Source organism: Momordica charantia (genome assembly GCF_013281855.1).
Source record: "Momordica charantia cultivar OHB3-1 chromosome 7 unlocalized genomic scaffold, Mcharantia_2.0 BLBB01000007.1, whole genome shotgun sequence".
NCBI classification, from domain to species: Eukaryota; Viridiplantae; Streptophyta; class Magnoliopsida; order Cucurbitales; family Cucurbitaceae; genus Momordica; species Momordica charantia.
Genome location: NW_028275165.1, coordinates 6,176,811 through 6,198,458, shown reverse-complemented (window position 1 = coordinate 6,198,458; position 21,648 = coordinate 6,176,811). Strand labels below are relative to the sequence as shown.

At 35.0% G+C, this 21,648-nt stretch overlaps 1 protein-coding gene and 1 non-coding gene across 2 annotated transcripts; one reads left to right on the top strand and one right to left on the bottom strand.

Moving 5' to 3' along the window:
• Positions 1 to 3,882: 3,882 nt before the first annotated feature.
• On the bottom strand, positions 3,883 to 3,955 carry TRNAA-CGC (transfer RNA alanine (anticodon CGC)). The gene has a single exon. It is a non-coding gene; the product is annotated as a tRNA-Ala (tRNA).
• A 14,195-nt stretch (positions 3,956 to 18,150) lies between these two features.
• LOC148210208 (uncharacterized) lies at positions 18,151 to 20,981 on the top strand. Its single transcript, XM_088126241.1, has 4 exons — positions 18,151 to 18,637; positions 18,884 to 19,083; positions 19,478 to 19,586; positions 20,623 to 20,981. Exons 1-4 carry the CDS (start codon positions 18,151 to 18,153, stop codon positions 20,979 to 20,981), a joined length of 1,155 nt encoding a protein of 384 aa, XP_087982367.1.
• The last annotated feature ends 667 nt before the right edge of the window (positions 20,982 to 21,648 follow it).

Below are 21,648 nucleotides of genomic sequence, written 5' to 3'. Positions count from 1 at the left end.
AAAATCAGATCATTTAAATGAGCGCTAACATTAAACTCTTAGTTATGTGAGACATTGATTTATCTTCTAATTTAAGCACACTTACTGAATATTCGGGGCCAGAATAGACTAACTTTAGCTATTTCGTGCAACTTATAGGCACAAATAACTCTTTTTCGAAGAGTTATCATTATTCAGTGTGAATATAATTAAGCACAATATTTCCATTTTGCACATGTTCTCTAAGAAAATGATGTCGGATATCTAAAGCCCTTTGCAGTATGTATTTCTTTATCAACCATGAGTGCAACAAGTATATTATATGGTCTATCCCCTCCATGATACAATAGCCCAACTAAAATGTTGTGTATCTCAAACCACTCTACAACTAGAGGTTGAGCTCAAAGCTCCACAACAAAGAACACCCATCATAAGGCTAAATTCTCTTAGAAAAACAAAATAGAGAAAGTAGAGAAAGTAGAGAAGATACAAAATATGTTGTATTGTAGGTTGTGAATGAAAAGTAAGGTTAGAGAGGTATTTATAGGATTTTTAGATTTAGTAACTTAATGGAAAATTAATAAGATATATATTTTTTAATCTCTCTATTCCAAATACGTTTTTTTAACAATTTGTTAAAACCTCTAAAACTTTAAAAACTTAAATTAAATAAAAAGAAACTCATATTAATAAATAATAAAATGTTACAACAAATAATTATCAACATAATTGTAATGAAATTGGAAAAAACATAAAATAATATTATCAAAGGTTCAAATATACTCACCAACCCATTGTTGATCAACTAAAAAAGTATTTGTTTTTATCATAATTTATTCGTCTGAACTCTGATGAAAGTGATTTGAAATGTGTTCGATTCGTCTTTTTGAGCTATACGCTATGGATCCTTTGAAACACTTAAATAGTCAAAAACATACATGACACACAAATGACTTCGTAAATCAGTGTAGGACTAAATCGTTGCATATGAAAAGTTGTTGTTGAACCTTAGCATGTCGCGTGGCAAACAGTGAAATCACAATAGTAGTGTATGTTCGTGTAAAGCTAAATTGAAAAGCTCACGCAAATATTGACATCCAGGAATCATAACGATTGAAGAGGAAGCTAGGCCGCATCAATCAAAGCACTCAAACCTCTCTAGCAGGTCAAAGTAAAAGAAAGAGAGTCGGGACAAAGAGATGTAAGAATAAAACTTTTGGTTACGTTAAGTGTGAAAGAGATAATTACAGATAATTACAAGATTCATTTGAGCATACATCAAATAGCTAAGGAATATATCCACTACCAAGAGACTACGAGTTCGAGGTGAAGAGGAGAGGATGGAAGAGCTAGAACCCGCTCCCTTATAAGACTAATCTTTGTTGCATTAACAACTTTCGTGCTAAAGCATATGCAAGTGTACACTAAAAAATGTTGTAGTAAGTAATACAAGGTTGTATCCACAAAGATTGTGGTCACTAAACACTCAATTAATCACTTAAGGAAACAATAACGAAATAAAAGTATAATAACTTCTTCTAAATTAATCTTTAACTACGGAACGATAAAAAGCAGGTAAAGCTAAGAAAAATAAACACAAAAAAACCACACAACCAAGCAGTGCAATTCGCAAAGTACTTAACTTATATTAACAAACGGGGGAGATCAACCTCTTTTGTTTCATCGTTACTACCTGATGTACTAGCATCGAATTCCTGTTGTAGCCAAAAGACAAGATTTTCTTCCAAAATACCCAAACACCGATGTCCACAACTTCCGTTGTTTAATTGGTCAATAAAACCAGTTTTCAAGCAGTGTTAGGGTAAATCTTTTTTTTAGTACAGTATGTGGGGGGTGGGGTTCAAACTCACAATCTTTTGGTTGGAGATATGTGCCAATTACCGTTGAGTTATGCTCGCGTTGGCAGTGTTAGGTAAACTTTATTCCTAAGCGTTTATTCTCTATGTCGTTGTTCATAGAGAAAAGCTGACTCAACTATTGGGAATGTTGCTGCCAAAGGCCTCGAGACACAACAACTGCGTAGCTTCGCCACACGCTCCTCCAGATACTGGTTCTCCACCCCCAGTTGGTGAATACGCACCCAGAGCTCCCTTCCCTGCATGGAGAGAAAGGGAATCCAGTCACTTTTCCTCCACTCCCCCAAAAAACAAAAACCTCCAACTCAAGCACCTAAGTCTTCAAGTTGCGGTTCTTCACCATCAGCTCAAGGTTTCGATCGTAAAATTCTTTCCACCATCAGTGGTACAGCTTGTACCACTCAAATGCACTATCCCATAGTGGCCCTCAACGATCAGTCTACACTACACACACTGGAGCTGCCTCTCTATCTCCTATGGTGCATCTCGTAACACCTTCACTCAATGCCTCTCCTTGCAAACAAAGGCACGGTTAGTGGATGAGGAAGGAAAATGCCCCCAGTCTCTAGCTCCCGATTCCCTATTTGAGGAAGAGTCAAAGTTGTTGGGGCAATCGCTAATATTTTCAAAAGATATTCTAGAAACGATCAGATTCCAAAATGGAGAAAGGTGATGGAAAAATCCAAGAGTTCTGCCCTTCTTATGTAGGGACACGAAAAGAACCCAAACGGTGGGCAAAAACTGTCTCAGAAGGTCGCAACCATGAGAAAATCAACCAATGGGCTTCGAGCCATACGAAAAAATAGATCTACAAAGCGGCTTAAAAGCGCCTCGCAATACAAATTTCTTGGGAAAATTGGCGTAACATTAAATGTGTGAAAGACGAAAGGATGCCTCCTGAAAAGCGAAACCAACATGTGTCTACTTGGGAGGCATAGTGTGACCGAGCACTCTTATAGGACCGAAAGAATGCACAACATCTTAACTCCCAGATTTCAGTGGCTTTCTCGCCGGTTGAAGGGAAGAGGCCTAATGAAGGACGTAGGGCTATTATTATCGCGTAAATCTAAGGCGACACAAGTCCAAGATTCGATCGAACCACATGGACACGATTAACGAGAATGAGGCAAAGACTAAGTGCACCTAGCCCATTTACGAGCGCACTGGTTGAAGGGGTCGACTGTACCTGGGCAACTTATATAAAAGATAGCCAACAGCTAGGGTGCTGACACCTTATACCTTAACCATAATATGTTTTAGAGAATCATCTAGGACGTCCCGTACCCCTTTTCATAGAATACATAAAGACGAAGAATGTCGATGGTCCCCCCAATCCCTTACCACAACATTCCGCTTTCTGTGTTTGCCTACACTCTCTCAAACTCCCTCTCCCTTCACATAAAAGGAGTGGAGAAACCCTAATGAAGGTAAACCAAATTTTCTTACAAAACTCTTCTTGAGAATTTGGCAGGCACTCACTCCCAAGTAGATTGTCACTGCGAGATAACTACTTCCAGACTCTACTTACTCCTTACCTATTTGCTCACACTTTGAGTTCAAAATTAACTATCGAAGTGCATTTGACAAAACACCACATAGTACCATATGACTTAGAGCTTGGAGGCAAAGATATACATTGCACCTCTATGGCGCCTACATAAACACTTGCTCGGAAATCAGCATCAACACAGATAATGGAACCTCGTGCCTCCTCTAGAATCTGAGGCTACACCTTCTAATTAACACAAATTGTTCCAAATTATAGTAGAATCTAAAATTGTGTATAGAGCATCTCATTCTTGGAGTTATTAATAAATATTTTCGTTAGATTACAACAACCGTTGTGTGAGTTTCTCGAAAACAAAAACAAAAACAAAAAAAAAACAAACAAACCAAAACAAAGTGAGTGAGGATTTGAATATGTGACTTCACGTAATGTTATTTGATGTAACTCAATATGTCTCTTCTTAAAAAAAAAAAGGAACATGAAGATTCGATTCAAATAATAATAACAAATAAAAAACCTTGGAGGTGCAGGGAATCGAACCCTGTGCCTCTCGCATGCGAAGCGAGCGCTCTACCATATGAGCTACACCCCCTAATCATTTATTATATGGTTCAAATTAAAAATAGAATGTATAACTCTCTACAGAGTATTTCATTATTTAAACTCTTTTTAGAACCTCATATTTGGAGATTTTGAAATTATTTCCTGTGTTTGGATAAAAAAAAAAAAAAAAGAATGTGAGATCTGAAATAATTTCAAATTGTGTTTTTGGTCCAAATATTTTTAGTTTCAAATACGTCGAATTTGTGAGGATTTTAAGTTTAATCCTCAAATCACTAACCAAAATAGTTTCAAATTTTGATTTGTCGTCTGTAGATTTTTTTATTCCAGTATTTAATTTTCCTTATTTTTAAATATTGTTTAGATTTTTATATGTTTATGTTGTTTTGGTAGATTTTTCTGCTTTTTTATTTTTCATCTTTTCTCCTTTTGCTTTTGTTTTTTAGTACTGCAGATTGTAAAATAACTATGATAAAAAAAATAAAAATAAAAATACACACACTCACATTGCTACGAATAAATTGAAATAGTTTGATTTTAAGTTTTTTTTTTTAATATTTGAATCAAGACACTTGCAAGTTTTTATTTTTTATTTTTTTAGTTTAGGTTTTAAAATAAATATGACATTGACAAGTTTTAATGTTGCTAGGTTGCTTTGATTAAATTATTTATGTTTTCCATGGTTGAAATTAGTAGTTTATATTAAAATATTATATTATTAATAATATAGTTGTAGTGCCCCACGTTACCTTTGATGGCATTTTCATGACTTTATATTGTTATTGTGTTTTAGCTAAGATAGGCAAATCTAATTAAGTTTAGGTCACTTAACTTTAATCAATTCTGGTTATGATAATTTTAGGCTTGTTATTTACTTATTAAAAGAAACTTATAACAAACTTTAGTGATTTATCTCATCAATGTTTAATTAATTATGCATAATAATTAAAAATAAATATGTATAAGAGATTAATAAGCTTAGCAAGATTATAATTGTATTTAAGTAACAAAATTAGGAATAACACGTTAGAAAATAAAGGAATATGGTAAATTAAGGTAATTGTAATGGTTGAGTTATTTTAGTATTTATAAACTTTCATAAATTTTACCAAAGTTCTACCACAAGGTAAATAACCAAGTAAAAACTAAAACTAACTTTCTTTTACTCTTCTTTTTTCCTTGGTCAAACTAACTTAAATGGGGAATAGAGAGAGTTTTACTAACATCATAAGTTATCTCAAACCACACCTTCCGCCAAGAGACACATGTAGTAATTAAGTTAGTTTGAAAGACTAAAAACTCCCAAAATTTCCATAGTTGGCCGGCCATGCAGGAGGAGAGAGAAGAATTTGTTTCATCTTCCAAGATTCAAATTTCTTTCATCTTCCAAGTAATTTCTCCTTAACTTACCTTGTTTATTTCTTTCATTTTCCTCCAATAACAACTATAAGCAAATCTGAAAATTTCTCTCCATGATCTATCCTATTGATATAAATCATACCTTAGAGAGAGAAGTAGTTGTTTTTCCAAGTCCTTCAAGATCGTTCGTCGGTTTCATCTTTTCGGTAAGAAACGGTTACTTTTAATCTAGTTTTGGTAGTAGATTTTTCCAAGTAATTTTTATAGAACCTAAGCATGTTCATATAAATTTTTCTAAGGTTTCCATAATCATTTCAAGCTCTCTTAGTTGCTAGAAATTTTATCATTCTATCATTTACGAAATAGAGGAAAACGCACCATCGATAAACATCATTCTTCCTAATGTAATTTTTTTTTGTTAATTATAGGTACTGGTTCAAGTACTAAGTATGCTTTAATTTTGTTAATTTTAGGTCTGAAAATCAGAATTAAAAATGTCTCAAAAGGGTTCATAAAATTGTTTCATAACGGTTTTTAATGGTTTATGTTATTTTCATAGTTTTAGCTCATTGAACATGAAAAATTAAATTTGTTAATTATATATTTTTGAGAGCATGCAACTTTAAACTAGTATAAAATATATTTTCAATGTTTTAAAATTAATTTTTAAGATTAATTTTACATGAGACTCAAAATTGTGAAAACTAGTGCTGTGTTTTCTAAGGTCTTAGTAAATTTGTAAAACCAATAAATTGTTTTTAGAGAGATTGTAGTAGAAAAATTAGAGGCTAATATATAGAATAAAAAATAGTTTTTATAAATTTAAATATTAATTTTATGATTATTATGAGATTTATACTAGTAGAACTAATGAACCTATCTAGTTGTGAGGGTTTATTGGAGAAAGCTTATTTTAGGTAATTGAATCCTAATTTTAATTATGTTAATTGTTATTAGGAAGCTTTAAGGAATTATCTTTAATTTACGAAGTTCAGGTGACTGGATCTTATCATAAGTTACCGTTTGTATGTTTTGTTGTATTATGGTATTGTATGTGAATTATGTTATAAGTTACCTTATTTGTTATTGTGTCATGTTATTTATGTATATATTTATTTTTTTTATTTTTTGAAAGAAGATAGTTGCATTAAAGAGAAATATTGCGTGCCACATTGGCTACAGTTGCGTGCCACATGTTGTGTTATTTATGTTGATTCAATATATATTTTTCTTATTTAATGATTGCTTTAGTTATATTTGATGTATTGCAAAAGCATGGTAAGCACTATATGTCTTTATCATATTATATTTTAGTATGTTCAATAGCAAAGCATATTTGGATAAAGCATGACGTAATGTATGATTCATTGCATTCGTAGTCAAGTTAGTAATTTTATGTGTCATGGATTTGGGTAAGATTAATGTTATGCATGAAATATCCAAATTAAACAATTATGTTATGTAGCTAGATGTATGTCTGACATGTATAGATTGTGCTAAGGGTTAGGCCATAGGAAACAAACAAGTTCATGTTAATGGTATTTATGGGGGTAATTATCTTATAAATATTACATGCAGAATTGATGATTATAGTATGGATTATGTATGCTTAGCATGTTGCCAAATTAAGGATTTAGATATGAAATTTTATGGTAGCAAGCACAAGTATGTTAAGTTAGGTTGTTCCATGGTTTTTATGTTAGGTTGAAGTATGCAATCATGTAAGAATAATGCGTGTGTTTGAGCTTGAATGTTCCATATGATGGTAACTACTTACTCAATATTTTTATACTCACTCTATTTGGTCTCAATTTTTTTTTATGTAGATGACGACAACAACATCGAGGATTTCCTTGGCGTTGATGAGGATGAGTCACGAGACATGCTTAAATTTATTGTTAATTTATACTTTTAATTATGACTAGACCACATTTTTACTTTGTTTTATTTCATAACGATTTTATGTTTTCCGCTGCTAGAGATTTATATTTTAAGTTTGATTACGTTATTGTTTCTATTTCAAGAACAAGTTTTAATTTCTTTTATTTTAATGAAATTATGTTTTATGAGTAATTATCTCAATTTAAGCTATTAAATACATATAGAAAATTGGGTTGGAATCCAAACAAATAGAATCATGTAGACTACATTATAATATAAACTATAAGATATGTAGAAGTTTAAACAAAGTAAATAAATTAGTTAGTTAATTTTAGACCAGGCTTGTCTCATGCTTCAGCCTTTAACAACGTCAGGTAATATCCTTACATATTGTTTTATTTATTTTACTTGCTTTTATGTCATGTATATTAGTACTTAAATAATTTATTTCTTTACCTTAGAACAAGAAACGATCTTTTAGAAATTATCTAGGATTTGTGATTGTTAGACTTATGTTTGACTTGATATTAGCTCACAAGGGTAGAATGCTTCATGTTAAATAGAAAAGGATAGAAAATTTAGATAAAACACTTACATAAGTTACTCTTATAGATATGCCACCAAGAAATTGAGGTGGTAATGAAATAACCTTTCATGCAGCTGGTTGAACAAATGTTATTCTAGAAACATCAATAGGTAAACCTATGGCCGACCAGCCAGTGTAACAAATAATTATTGCTCTAGGTCTAGCCATTCATTATACCTACTAAGTTTGTTAAAACAAGCTAAACTAGACCTAGAGTCGTTAGGATATCAGTTAGTAGTATCTACCCCTTATAGATCTACCTTGCTTGCTATACAATTAAGGCGTGTAAAGTAATTGTAGCAGATCGTCTCTTGGAGCTAAGCTAAGTTAGACCTATGTGACTTTGATATTATTTTGGGGATCGATTGGTTGGCTAGAAATCAAGCTAATATTGATTATAGCAAGAAGGAAGTGTACTTCACTATACCTACTTGTCAAACCGTCAAGTTTAGACCAATCAAAACTAAATCCATTCCAAATGTGATCTCAGCCTTGAAGGTGAATAAGTTATTACAACATGGGGCGTGGGCATTGTTGGAATTAATTTATATGTGGATAATAAATTAAACAGCAATTATATTTGAGCTATTTAATGGGTATATTAAGTGATCTTTATTATGGGCCCATGACTTCCCATTTAGTGGTGTGGCTTGATGAGTAGAAACCAACCCATTAATCTTAGGGGATTATGGGAAACCCTAAGATTAATATATAAATATATGATTATCGTCCCGAATACACTATGCTTCTTGAGCCTCATGTTCCCATCAAATACAGAATATTGTCCATATTTGGTCTGGGTTGCATAGTTGAAGAAGACCACAAACCGCAACTTCTTGTAGGTCATGGTCAAGCTATCTAATGATTCCAAGTAATTCTAAAGTAATTATAGATTTTGATTTTCTTCCATGCTTAGATCAATTTGATTGTTCTTGAATTATATGACTTTGTTCTAGAATAATCATGAATTATGATTTCTTTAAATTTTCCAACACGTATATCTAGCCAACATCGTTGATACGAGTTTAGAGACTAAAGTTGACATAGTACTAATGCACCTGTGGCATTTATGGAGTTAATGAATAGTCTACTCAAAGATTATCTTGACTCGTTTGACATAGTCTATATAGATGATATACTCGTCTACTTCAACGGAAGGGAGCATCATAGAGAACATCTCAAAAAGGTTTTAACAACTCCGAAGCAAAATCAACTTCATGCTAAATTATCTAAGTGCGTGAGTTTTGGCATAATAGAGCATTGGACATGTTATATCAAAGGGAATCTATGTATTCATCAAAAGTTAAAGATATATAGCTTTTTAGGTATTGTAGGTTACTATCAAATATTCGTACAACATTTCTCAAAGTTGGTAGCACATTTAACTCATGTCACTCGTAGGAATGTTACTTATACGTGGAATGATGATTTCAAAACGAGCTTCCAAGAGTTGAAGAAAATATTAGTTACTGCACTGGTTATAACCATAACAATTGGAAAATAAGGGATGGTAATCTATAGTGACGCTTCCAAGAATGGTATGGGTTGTATTCTTATGCAACATGGTAAAGTAATAGCACACACCTCGTGTCACCTAAAGAGATACAAGTTGAATTATCCCACGCATGATCTGGAATTGGCAGTGGTTGTTTTAGCTCTGAAAATTTGGTGACACTATGTTTATGGAGAAAAGATCCAGATCTTTACTGACCATAAAAGCCTCAAGTATTTCTTTAATCAAAATGATCTAAAATTGAGTCAATGACATTGGTTAGAGCTGGTAAAAGATTACGATTGTGAGATCAATTATCATCTAGAAATGACGAATGTCGTAGCCGATGTATTGAGTAGAAATACATCTCATATAACATCTATTATTGTCACCTCAAACGAATTGGTAAATGAATTAGAAGATTTTGGGATTGATATAATTTCTAGAGATGTTCAAGGATCGTTAGCACAACTTATAGTCATGCGAATTTATTTAAAAAAAATGGTTGTCACTAAAATAAATATATTCAAATAAAAATAAAATATTTATTTAACTAAAGCAACACTAAGACAAAAATTGTTGATGTTCAACAAACAGATATGAAGTTGGTGGAGATTCCAAATTTTGTTGTCAAAGGCAGCTTTCCACTATTATTAAATTTTGCCTTACTTTTCCAAGGTAAGTTATGTGTTCATTTGAATCCTTCCATTAGAAGGGAGGTGATGGAAGAATCCTATAACGTATCATTTTTTATACACCCTGGTAGAACAAGAATGCGTCAAGGATTGAAACAATGCTATTGGTGGCACGATATGAAGAAAGAGGTAGCGCCTTTCGTTAGTCAATGCTTGACTTGTCAACAAGTTAAAGCTCAGAAGCATAAACTAGCAAGTTTATTGCAACCTCTCAATGTTCCTATGTGGAAATGAGAGAATATCTCAATGGATTTTATAGTCGGTCTTCCAAGGACTACTAAGGGCTATACTACTATTTGGGTAATTGTAGATAGACTCACTAAACAGAATGTAAGTTAAAAACTAAAATCACTTAATAAATAATTATTTTTTCTAGTACAACAACAATTGAGAGTTGGAATTCGAACTCACCAAGGACATATGCCATATAAGATTTTCATGTTTTATCAAAAGACACCACTTTGTAAGAAATTATATATACATGTATTCTTTTCCAATAGATGTAACTCAACATGTATCTCATTGATAAGGTAACATAAAGGTTCAAGGAATAATAAGAAAGCAATCCATGGTGAGTGCTCTACCACATGAGGCTACTGTTGGCTTTTTGGCCTTGATCTCAAATTAATTAATTTTAATTAATTAATTAATTAATGTTTTGATGATAACAAACTTAATTTTATTTATTGATATTTTTTGTATTTTAAAGTGTCCACAGTGTAGAGCTCGTTACAACGATTCCAACGACTGTTAGATCATCCAAATCGAAGCTCAAACGGAGAAGTTATGATCGAAACAAATTGGAAGGAAAAATACCTGAGAACATGACGTGGACAGTTTGTAAGCTAACAAGTGACAAGCTTCTTTTTAAAAAATATATATATATATATTGAAAAAGAAAAGAAAAATATAAAAATTCAAAAAAAAAATTCAAAAGTTACCAACGGTAACTTTGTTAAAAAAAAATAAAAATAAAAAATAAAATCACTTCACATTAAATGCAGTGTCAGTATTTAAAAATTTTTTTTTGAAAAGTTTACCGTTTTCTCACATATATATATATATATATTAAAAACTCGTCACATCAACTGTCACATCTCTGTTTTATATATATATATATATATATATATATATATATATATATATATTATTTTATCATTATTATATATATATATATTATTTTATCATTATTATATATATATATATTATTCTTAATTTATTTTTTTAAAATTATCTCAACCCTTCATTCTTAATGATTAAGATCTAATGGTTTAAAATTAAACTTGATTTTTTTTACCAATTTCTTCCCTCTATTTAAACTAAACTTCCCTTTCAAAATTATACAACAATTCTCTTATTCTCAATCCTCCATAACTTCAAAATTTTCATTTTGCTAATCTCTCCAAGTTCTCAATTTTTTTTCCATCTTATTTGTGAGAGAAATTTTATTGTTGTGAGGATTGAAAATTTTTGTGAGCTCAAATTTGTATATTTACTCTATTTGAGAGTTTGTAAGTGTGTGTTTCAAAATCTTCAACTCATTGTAACTGTAACGTCCCGCGTTACTCAGGTTAGTTTACCCTCAAGTCTCGGGGCCTCCTTTCTTAGAAATTTTTTTATTTAATTTAATTGTTTCATTTCATTTTATTTCGAACTGTGGCGCTAATTGTTATGAGTGTTGACGTGTCTAATTATTGTTTAACGAGGAAATTGTTTTCTCTACAATTGTTCTGGTTCGTTGGGCCCAAATTAAGTATATAGGTAAGTGGGCCTTCCTTGTTTTAAAACAAGAGGGAAAAGGAAAAACCCTAGCCCAAGTGGGTCCCTTCTTTGTAAAAACAAAAGAATGGTAAGGAGAAAACCCTAGCCCCCAAAACCCCTCCCAATCGTGAAGCACCTCTTTCCCCCCCCCCCCCCCCCCCCCCCGTTTTAGTTTTCGTTTTTTTCTTCTACCGGCGCCTCAACTCTCCCCGAAGCACTCGACGGACGGCGACCTTCGACGTAGCGGCTACTGTCTCCGGTTGACAGCAGCAGGTGGCGCGGCAGGCAGCGGCGGCGGGCGACTCCAGGCAGCGGCGGTGCACGGCGTCGGGCAGCAACGGGTGCACGGTTTTCCAGCAGCAGCAGCGGTGCGCGAGCGTCGGGCAGCAGCGGTGCTCGGGCGTCGAGCAGCAGCGGGCGCGGGTCCTTGCTGCACACAGTGTCGTGGGTATCGTTTTGGTGAGTTTTTACTGCTAAGATAGTCCGGACAGCAGCAGTTTCCGATCTCGGCGCCTACCCATAACCATTAGAGGCTCGATATACGCAACCCACATTTATTCGAGCTAGGCCTGAGTTACCCGCACCTGGACGAAGTCGATTTTTGCGGTAATGGACATTACAAGATCTCTTAGAATGAATTTAGACGGCTGAAAATTTTATATTAATTATTTCGTTTGTCTATTGTTGGTTAGGTGGTGAATTGACGCAAGATATAGGAGCATAGCAGTGGGTAAGTAGCACCAGGGGGCGAGTGCATGCGTTATTTAGTGTTAACGGAGTAGTCTTGTGTTGATTTTTAATTGAAATAATTTATTTCATGCATGTAGGAATTGTTAGTCTTGGTTTTGAGGGCTTCTAGCGATTGTGTCGAGTTTCGTGTTACTATTTTCATTGTTAGACATTATAAAAATGCATGACTTGTTATCGTTGGAGGGGACTGGTCTTTGGAAGTAATTGGTCTATGACGTTGTGCACAGGTCGAAGACGAAATACGCGTGCTGAAGGCCTATTATATAGTTTTTATTGTTGTTATTTTGTTGGAAGCTGTCGTGTTAGTGATTTTTTTTGGTATAATGAAAAGCATGGTGGTAAATTATGCTGTGAATGAAGTACACGTGCTGAAAGCCTGTTACATAGTTTTATTGTTTTGTTATATTTTGTTGGAAGCTGTTGTGTTAGTGATTTTGTTTGGTATAATGAAAAGCATGCTGGTAAATTGTGCTGTGAATTTAAGGGTGGAAGACGTGCTTATGGGATTGACTTGGGAGGATTAGTGGAAATTGCCAGGTGTGATGTGCTGGGTTAGTGGTTCATTAACCTGGGGTCCTTTGAAGAGAGATTGTACGTTAGTCGCTGGTTACGCAAAGCCTTAAGCGAGGCCTTGGGGATAAATGGCAAGGCCGAAGCTCAGTTTTGTATAGGAGTATTGGGGTCTTGGGGATAAATGTCAAGGACCAATACGCCGGGCAGTCATCGGTACCTTGGGAATAATTGACAAGGACTGGTGCACAGTTCAAGGCCTTGGGGATAAATGGCAAGGCCGAACATCAAGCTTCTGTAGAGAAGTATTGGTATCTTGGGGATAAATGTCAAGGGCCAATACAACTCGAAGAGTTAGACTTGGGGGATAAAGTAAGGTGATGCTTATAGGTGATAATTCAAGGCCTTGGGAATAAATGGCAAGGTTGAGCACCAAGCGTGGTAGGGGAAGGTCGGTATCTTGGGGATAAATATCAAGCGCCGATACGCCTCGAAGAGTTAGACCTGGGGTACCAACATAGGGGGGTGGAGCGAGTGCTAGCTTAAGTGGGGCAGTGGCTAGTGAGTCGTGGGGATGGAGTCCCGGAAATCCCGGCGTTAGGCCGCTTGTATGGTAAGGTTAATCTGTTGTTATCATTCCTTGCTGCTTATCTGTTGTTTCTGCTATTGTTTTGGTGTGGTTGTGATTACGAGCATGCCGTTGTGTTTAGTTAGGGAGAGCTACTTACGGAGTATTTTATGTACTCACCCCCCTCTACCTTATTTGTTTCAGGTGTGAACAGGACCGACCATGGTGATGACGTAGAGGAGGTTTGACTGAGGAGGGATCACTAGCTGTGTTGGTTAGGATAGTGATTAATGTCGTGCATTGTAGACATCGTTAAAATCTTATTGCTATGAAATAAAAGGGGAATTAGACATTGGGTTAACTCATAAGACACTTTCTTTTATTGTTTTACGGATATTTTTACTATTCGAATTGCTGATGTATTTTGGATTACTAGACAAAACGATTATTTTCTTTTAATTGGATTCCTGACCACTAAGGCGGGTATTATTTTCTGGACATTCCATCATTGTGTACCTCCATTTTTTATGTTGCATTAAGAGAACATTACATTTTTCGTTATCTTAAGTAGGAGGGTTCAGTAAGCGTTATAGGGCTGTTACCTCGTTAAACGTATCAGAAATTCGGGTCTTTACAGTAACGGTGTGATCCTCACTGTGGAGAGAATCGTCTTTGCTCTTGTGAAGAGCAGTGTACCGGTTTGACTCCTACCGTGGAAAAAGTCAGAATTTCAATTTACAACCCAAGAGGTGCTTGGGAAGTGAGTAGGACAATTGTGCCGAACCACTATAAAAATTCCCGGTGTCAAATTTCTCTAACCCTCTCTCTTATTTATTTTTGCAATTAATCTTAAAATTTGATTGTTTGGTTTAAATTTCTCTTGTTTGCCTTAGAATTTATTTTGTCTTACTTTGTTAAAATTACATATCTCAAAAAGTGTATTATTTTTGTTTAAATTGGGCCCATTTATTAAAAAGTTTATATTTTGTTAATTAAACCCTATTCTCCCCCCCTCTAGGGTTGCCATACCGATCCAACAATTGGTATCAGAGCGAGGTTGCTCTTCTTTGATAAACTTAATTGTTTTTGAGCTATGGCAACTTTAGGTTTCATCCCTTTTACCGATAGTCAATCTATTACTAAGCCTCCTTTCTTTAATGGTAATAATTATAGTTATTGGAAAAATAGAATGAAATTTTTCTTGCTTTCTATTGACTATGATTTGTGGGATGTTGTTGAAGAAGGATTTAAAATTCCAACAAAAGATGTTGATGGTGTTAGAGTTGTAAAGCCTAAAGAAGAATGGTCTTTAATTGAAAAGAAAGCATGTTCTTTAAATGCTAAAGCTATTAATTGTTTGTTTTGTGCTTTGAATGAAGTTGAGTATAATAGGGTGTCAATTTGTAAAACCGCTAAGGATATATAGGATAAATTAGAAATTACTCATGAAGGAACTAGTCAAGTAAAAGAAACAAAGATTGACATGTTAGTTCATCAATATGTGTAACGCCCCGCGTTACTCAGGTTAGCTTGCCCCGAGTTCCGGGAAATTTTATAACAAAATAGATTTTTGTTTATTGATTGATTGATTGATTTCATTTTATTTTATTTGATTCATCAGTGATCTTTATTTAATTTAAGTGTGGCATCTCGGCTAGTGTGTATTGTTACAGATTTAGTGGTGAGTTAGTAGCGTGTAGTTATTTATCAAGTTATGGTTTAGTACGGATTTCGCTATGTGACACTTGTTTTGGACCATTGGGCCATTTACGAAATTAAATTATTGGTTTGTTTTAACGAGGGGTTGAGTAAGTGGGCCTTAAACAAAAGGAAAAGAACCCAAGCCCAAGGGAGTTAAAGTTTTAAAACAAAGAAAAACCCTAGCCCTTATTCTTTTCTCTTCTCCTTCCTTCCTTTCCCTCTCTTGTTGGAGCCGCCAGCCACCCCCCACTCGGGTTCTTCTTATTCGGCGAGCAACCCCGTTCCGGCGACGCGACGATCAGCGGCGACATCAGAGCAGCAGGTGCAGCGTCGGGCTCGGGCAGCAGCAAGCGGCGTCGGGCAGTGCAGCAGCAGCGTCGGAGCAGCAGGCGGCATCGGGAAGCGCAGCAGCAGCGTCGGGCGTCGGGCAGCAGCAGGCGGCGGCGCGTGGTCTCAGGCAGCAGCAGGCGCGGCGCGGCGGCGCGTGGTGGCTGTTCACGGTGTTTTCCCTCGATCCGACAACCTCCAACGACTCGAATAGCTTAGATCCGAGAAGTCCGGTAATTTTCTTTCACCCACCCTTGTTCGAAGTTAGATTTGGATTACCCACACCTAAACGAAATCGATTTGGAATACCCACACCTAGGTGGAGTTGTTTTGTAGTAACGGACATCAAATCGAAGCCGTTGGAGGCCATTTTGGGCGTTTCTCGCTGCTGTAAAAACGTGGACAGCAGTGTTTTGGGTGGTATCCGGTGATTTACTTCATCCGTTCGAAGCCCGATTTACGCTACCCACCCCTTTGCAAGCTAGATCTAATTTACCCACACCTACACGAAGTCGTTTTGCGGTAATGAGACCCGTGGAACCCTCTTAAAGTTGTTTTCGAAGGCTGAACAGTATATTTATGTTGCTGTTTTTTTTTCTGTTTTTGTGCGTAGGTGTGAGTTCGACGTAAACTTAAGGACGTGGTTGTGTAAGTAGCACCAGGGGGCGAGTGCGTGCGTTATTTAGCGTTAACGGAATGGTATGATGCTGTTTTTCTTACTAAAATAATTTAATTGAGCATGTAGGGATTGTTAGTTTTGATTTGTGAATTTCTAGTGATCTTGTTGCCGTCTTTCTATTATTGAACACTTTTGAGGAAACATGCTTCGTGTTCTTATTGTTGTAGGTGACTAGTAGGTTCTGAATTGTTGTAGCTAGAAGTAACTCGCTCATGACGTTTTTGCAAATATGATGTAAATGAAATGCTCGCGTTGTTAAACTGATAATTTAGTTTATATTGTTCTAGTTGTGAGTTGTTGGGTGTATTATGTTTAACACGAGTAAAAGCATGCTTGTAAACTGTGCAGTGAATTAGAAGGTGGGAAATTTACCTGTAGGTGGTCATGGGAGGGTTAGTGAAGTGGTGAAGGGTGAAGGGTAAAGGGACGAGTTGATAGTCCGTTAACTATGGGTGTTCTAACCTGAAAATGCATATAAATCGCTTGGAGGTTCATAGCCTTGAGTAGTGGCCTTGGGAATAAATGACAAGGCCGAACGTCAAATTTCTGTAAATGAGTATTGGGGTCTTGGGGATAAATATCAAGGACCAATACGTTGGGAAGTCATCGGTACCTTGGGGATAAACGGCAAGGACCGGTGCACAGTTCAGGCCTTGGGAATAAATGGCAAGGCCGAACGTCAAGTTTCTGTAGAGAAGTATTGAGGCCTTGGGGATAAATGTCAAGGGTCAATGCGACTCGAGGAGTTAGGCTTGAGGGATTAAAGTAGAGTGGTGCTTGCGAAGTAGTGGTGCTAGGCCTTGGGAATAAATGGCAAGGTCGAACATCAAGAACTGTAAAAGGAGGGGGTGCGGTATCTTGGGAATAGATGTCAAGAGCCATCATGCGTCGAGAACTTAAGCGGGGAGTAATACAGGGGGGTGTAGAGGAAGGTTTAGTACTATGAGACAAGGGCTAGTGAATCATGGGTTGTAGTCTTGGTAGTTCCGACGCATGTTTGTTGTATGTAAATGTTAAGTTATTGTTCGCTATCTCTCGCTGTCTATTTAATTGCCTTGTTATTGTTTTATTCTATATGCCGTGACTGTGAGCATGATTTTTGTGCTAGTTAGGAAGTGCTACTTACGGAGTACCTTACGTACTCACCCCCCTTTTTACCCTTATATGTTTTCAAGTGTGAACAGGGTCGACCGCGGTGATGACGTGGAGAGGGCTTGACCGAGGAGGGATCACTAGCCTAGTTAGTGAGGATAGAGGGAAGGGTCGTTTGGTACGAGTAGCATTGGGATTTATGTTATTGCTAGGTGTGGACCGAGGAGAAATTTTGTATTCTTTAGAACTACTTTATTTGTTATGGATGTTGCTGGTAAATGCGTCACTGTTGTCGTTGGAGTTTAGGTTTATGTTTGTTTTATTTATTTAAGAATTTTAGCCACTGAGGCGGATATGAGATGTTTTTGTTTTTTTTATAAATTACCCAGGGAGGGCGAAGTCCTGACAGTTTATAACATTTATACTTCTGGTAGAACGTATGAGAGTCGAAGCTTTATTTCATTTAAATTATTTCCCAGGGAGTTGCTTATCTCGTGTTTAGAGTTAAGGCTAGCCAGGTGAATTATTTAGTGTTGCCTAGGATGATATATAACATCCTGGGGCGTCACAATATGAAATGTTTAAAATTGATGAAAATGAAGCTATTTCCGATATGTTTATTAGATTTACTAACATTGTCAATGCTTTAGAAGGACTTGGAAAAGAATATTCAAATCTTGAGAAGGTAAAGAAGCTCTTATGGTCCTTGCCTAAACAATGAGAGCCTAAAGTCACCGCCATTCAAGAGGCAAAGGATCTCAAGACTCTCTCCATGGACGAACTCATTGGTTCGTTGATGACGCATGAGATAAAGATCAAGAAAATATGGAGGATGAGAAGAAAAAGAAAGAGAAGAGCATAGCATTAAAGGCCATCACCTTGGAAGTTGACTCCGAAGGTGAGAATGCCCTTGATGAAGATGATGTGGCCTATCTCTCACGTAAGTATAAAAATTTCATCAAGAGAAAGAAACAATTCAAGAAGAATTTCTCCAACAAAAAAGAGTCGAAAAGTGAAAAGAGCAAAAAGGATGAGGTAATTTGTTATGAATGCAAAAAACCGGGTCATATTAGAACCGATTGTCCTCTTCTTAAATCATCCAAGAAATCCAAGAAGAAAGCAATGAAGGCTACTTGGGATGATAGTGATGAAAGTGGAAGTGAAAGTGAGAATGAAGAAGTGGCCAACTTTTGCTTCATGGCTCATAGTGACAAGGAGGATGAACAAGATGATGAGGTAACTCTTGATCCCCTTTCTTATGATGAGTTGTTTGAAGCTTTTGAGAATATCCAAAATGATTTAGAAAAGTTTGGTTCTAAATATGTTATGCTTAAAAAGAAATACAATGTCTTAACTAGTGAAAATAAGTCTTTACTTGATGATATTGCTTGCTTAAAGAAAAATGAGTATGATGTTGTAAATATCTCTTGTGATAAGCATGTTCTTGATTGTGATGAGAAAAATGCATTACTTGATAAAATTAGATTTCTTCAGCATGATGGTTGTGAAAAAGATAATTTGATTAAATTGCTTAAGAAAAATGAATCAAATACTTTAGTGGAACTTGATAAGGCTAAAGATTCTATTAAAACATTAACAATAGGTGCTCAAAGGTTGGACAAGATTATTGAAGTAGGTAAACCTTATGGTGATAAAAGAGGTTTAGGCTATATTGATGAATGCTCTACTCCCTCAAGTTCTAAAACTATCTTTGTTAAAGCATCTCCTAATATGTCTAAGCTTGTTGCTCCTAAAGTTGTATCTAAACATACTAAAATTAACTTTGTGCCTATATGTCATTATTGTGGTGTTGAAGGTCATATAAGACCTAAGTGCTTTAAATTAAAATATGCTCAAACTACTAGAAGAAATTTTTCTCAAAGAGCAAAGTTTCACAATGCTCCAAGAAAAATTTTCTCCAAGAAAAGTAAAATGCATAAATTTGTTGTAAAAGATAATTCATTACATAATGTTGTTTGTTTTTCATGTGGCAAGTATGGACATAAATCTTATTCTTGTTACTTGTCTAAATCTTATGCTTTCAATAAAAATGCAAAAATGAAATGGATCCCCAAGTTTGTTAATGCTAACCTTCTAGGACCCAAACAAGTATGGGTACCAAAGGATCAAATTTAAATTTTTGTGTTTGTAGGTTTGTTTGAAAGCTTCGAAGAAAAGTAAGTGGTACTTGGATAGTGGTTGCTCAAGGCATATGACGGGAGACCAATCCAAGTTTGTCACTTTCTCCAAAAAGGATGGAGGTTTTGTAACCTTTGGTGATAACAAGAAATGTAAAATAATAGGTAAGGGTAGTATAGGTAATGAATCTTCTATTTTGATTGAAGATGTACTTTTGGTTGATGGTTTAAAGCATGATTTACTTAGTATTAGTCAATTGTGTGATAAAGGATTTAGAGTTGTGTTTGATAAAAAGAATTGCATCATTGAAAATACTAGTGATAGAAAAGTTTTATTTGTTGGAAATAGAGATGAAAATGTGTATACTATTGATTTGAATGATTGTCCTATTAGTGATAAATGTTTATTGGTCTTGCATGATGATTCTTGGTTATGGCATAGAAGACTAGGACATGCTAGCATGCACTTAATTTCAAATATTTCCAAGAATTCTTTGGTTAGAGGTCTTCCCAAGTTTAAATTTGAAAAAGATAAAGTTTGTGATGCTTGTCAAATGGGTAAGCAAACCAAGTCTTCTTTCAAATCTAAAAATATGATCTCTACTACAAGACCCCTACAACTATTACACATGGACTTATTTGACCCTTCTAGAATTGCTAGTTTTGGAGGGAACTATTATGCCTTTGTGATAGGTTGATGATTTTTCAAGATTTACTTGGGTTTTGATGCTAAAACATAAGGATGATGCTTTGAAAAGTTTTTCTAGTTTTGCCAAAAGAGTTCAAAATGAAAAAGAATTTTTGATTTCTAAAATTAGGAGTGATCATGGAGGAGAATTTGATAGTAATACTTCTGAAAATTTTTGTGAAGAAAATGGATTTTCTCATAACTTCTCCGTTCCAAGAACTCCTCAACAAAACGGTGTGGTTGAAAGGAAAAATCATACTTTGCAAGAATTTGCTAGGTCAATGTTACATGAGTATGGTTTACCTTCTTATTTTTGGGCGGAGGCCGTTAATACCGCTTGTTATGTTTTAAATAGAGTTTTAATTAGACCTTCTTTAGATAAAACTCCTTATGAACTTTGACATAACAAAATTCCAAATATTGGGTACTTCAAAGTTTTTGATTGCAAATGTTTCATTTTGAATAACAAAGAAAAGCTTGGAAATTTTGATTCTAAGACGGATGTTGGTATTTTCCTTGGTTATTCCTCTACTAGTAAAGCTTATAGAGTTTTCAATAAAGGAACTTTGATAGTTGAGGAATCTATGCATGTGGTATTTGATGAATCTTGCAATGTTGTTTCTAATGATTATTTTTGTAGTGATTCTTTAGAAAGAAATTTTGGAGATTTACTTGTTAGTGACAAAAGCAAAGAGATTGCTTCAAGTAAGCAAGAAGTGAGCATGAACGAAAATAAGGTGGACAATTTTTCATCCATGCCTAAGGAGTGGAAGTATGCTCCATCCCATCCTAAGGATCTAATTCTTGGTGATCCCGAAAACAAGGTGTGAAAACTCGTTCTTACCTTAATATGTTTAATAACATTGCTTTTGTTTCTCAAATTGAACCAAAAAATTTTAAAGATGCCGAAAGTGATGAATTTTGGATTTTAGCTATGCAAGAAGAATTAAATCAATTTGAAAGAAACAAAGTTTGGGAATTAGTCCCTAGGCATTCTAATACTTCTATAATTGGAACTAAATGGGTCTTTAGAAATAAAATGGATGAAAATGGAAATATCATTAGAAATAAAGCTAGACTTGTAGCTCAAGGTTATTGTCAAGAAGAAGGAATAGATTATGAGGAAACTTTTGCACCCGTTGCTAGATTAGAAGCCATTAGAATGCTACTTGCTTTTGCTTCTTATAAGAATTTTATTTTGTACCAAATGGATGTGAAAAGTGCTTTTTTAAATGGTTATATTATGGAAGAAGTTTATGTGGAACAACCTCCGGGATTTGAAAGTTTTGATTTTCCAAATCATTTTTTTAAGTTGAAAAAGACTCTTTATGGTTTAAAACAAGCTCCAAGAGCTTAGTATGATAGATTTAGTAATTTTCTTATTGAGAATGGTTTTAAAATGGGTAAAATTGACACTACTCTCTTTATTAAATCTAAAGAAAATGATATGCTTCTAGTGCAAATATATGTGGATGATATTATTTTTGGTTCTACTAA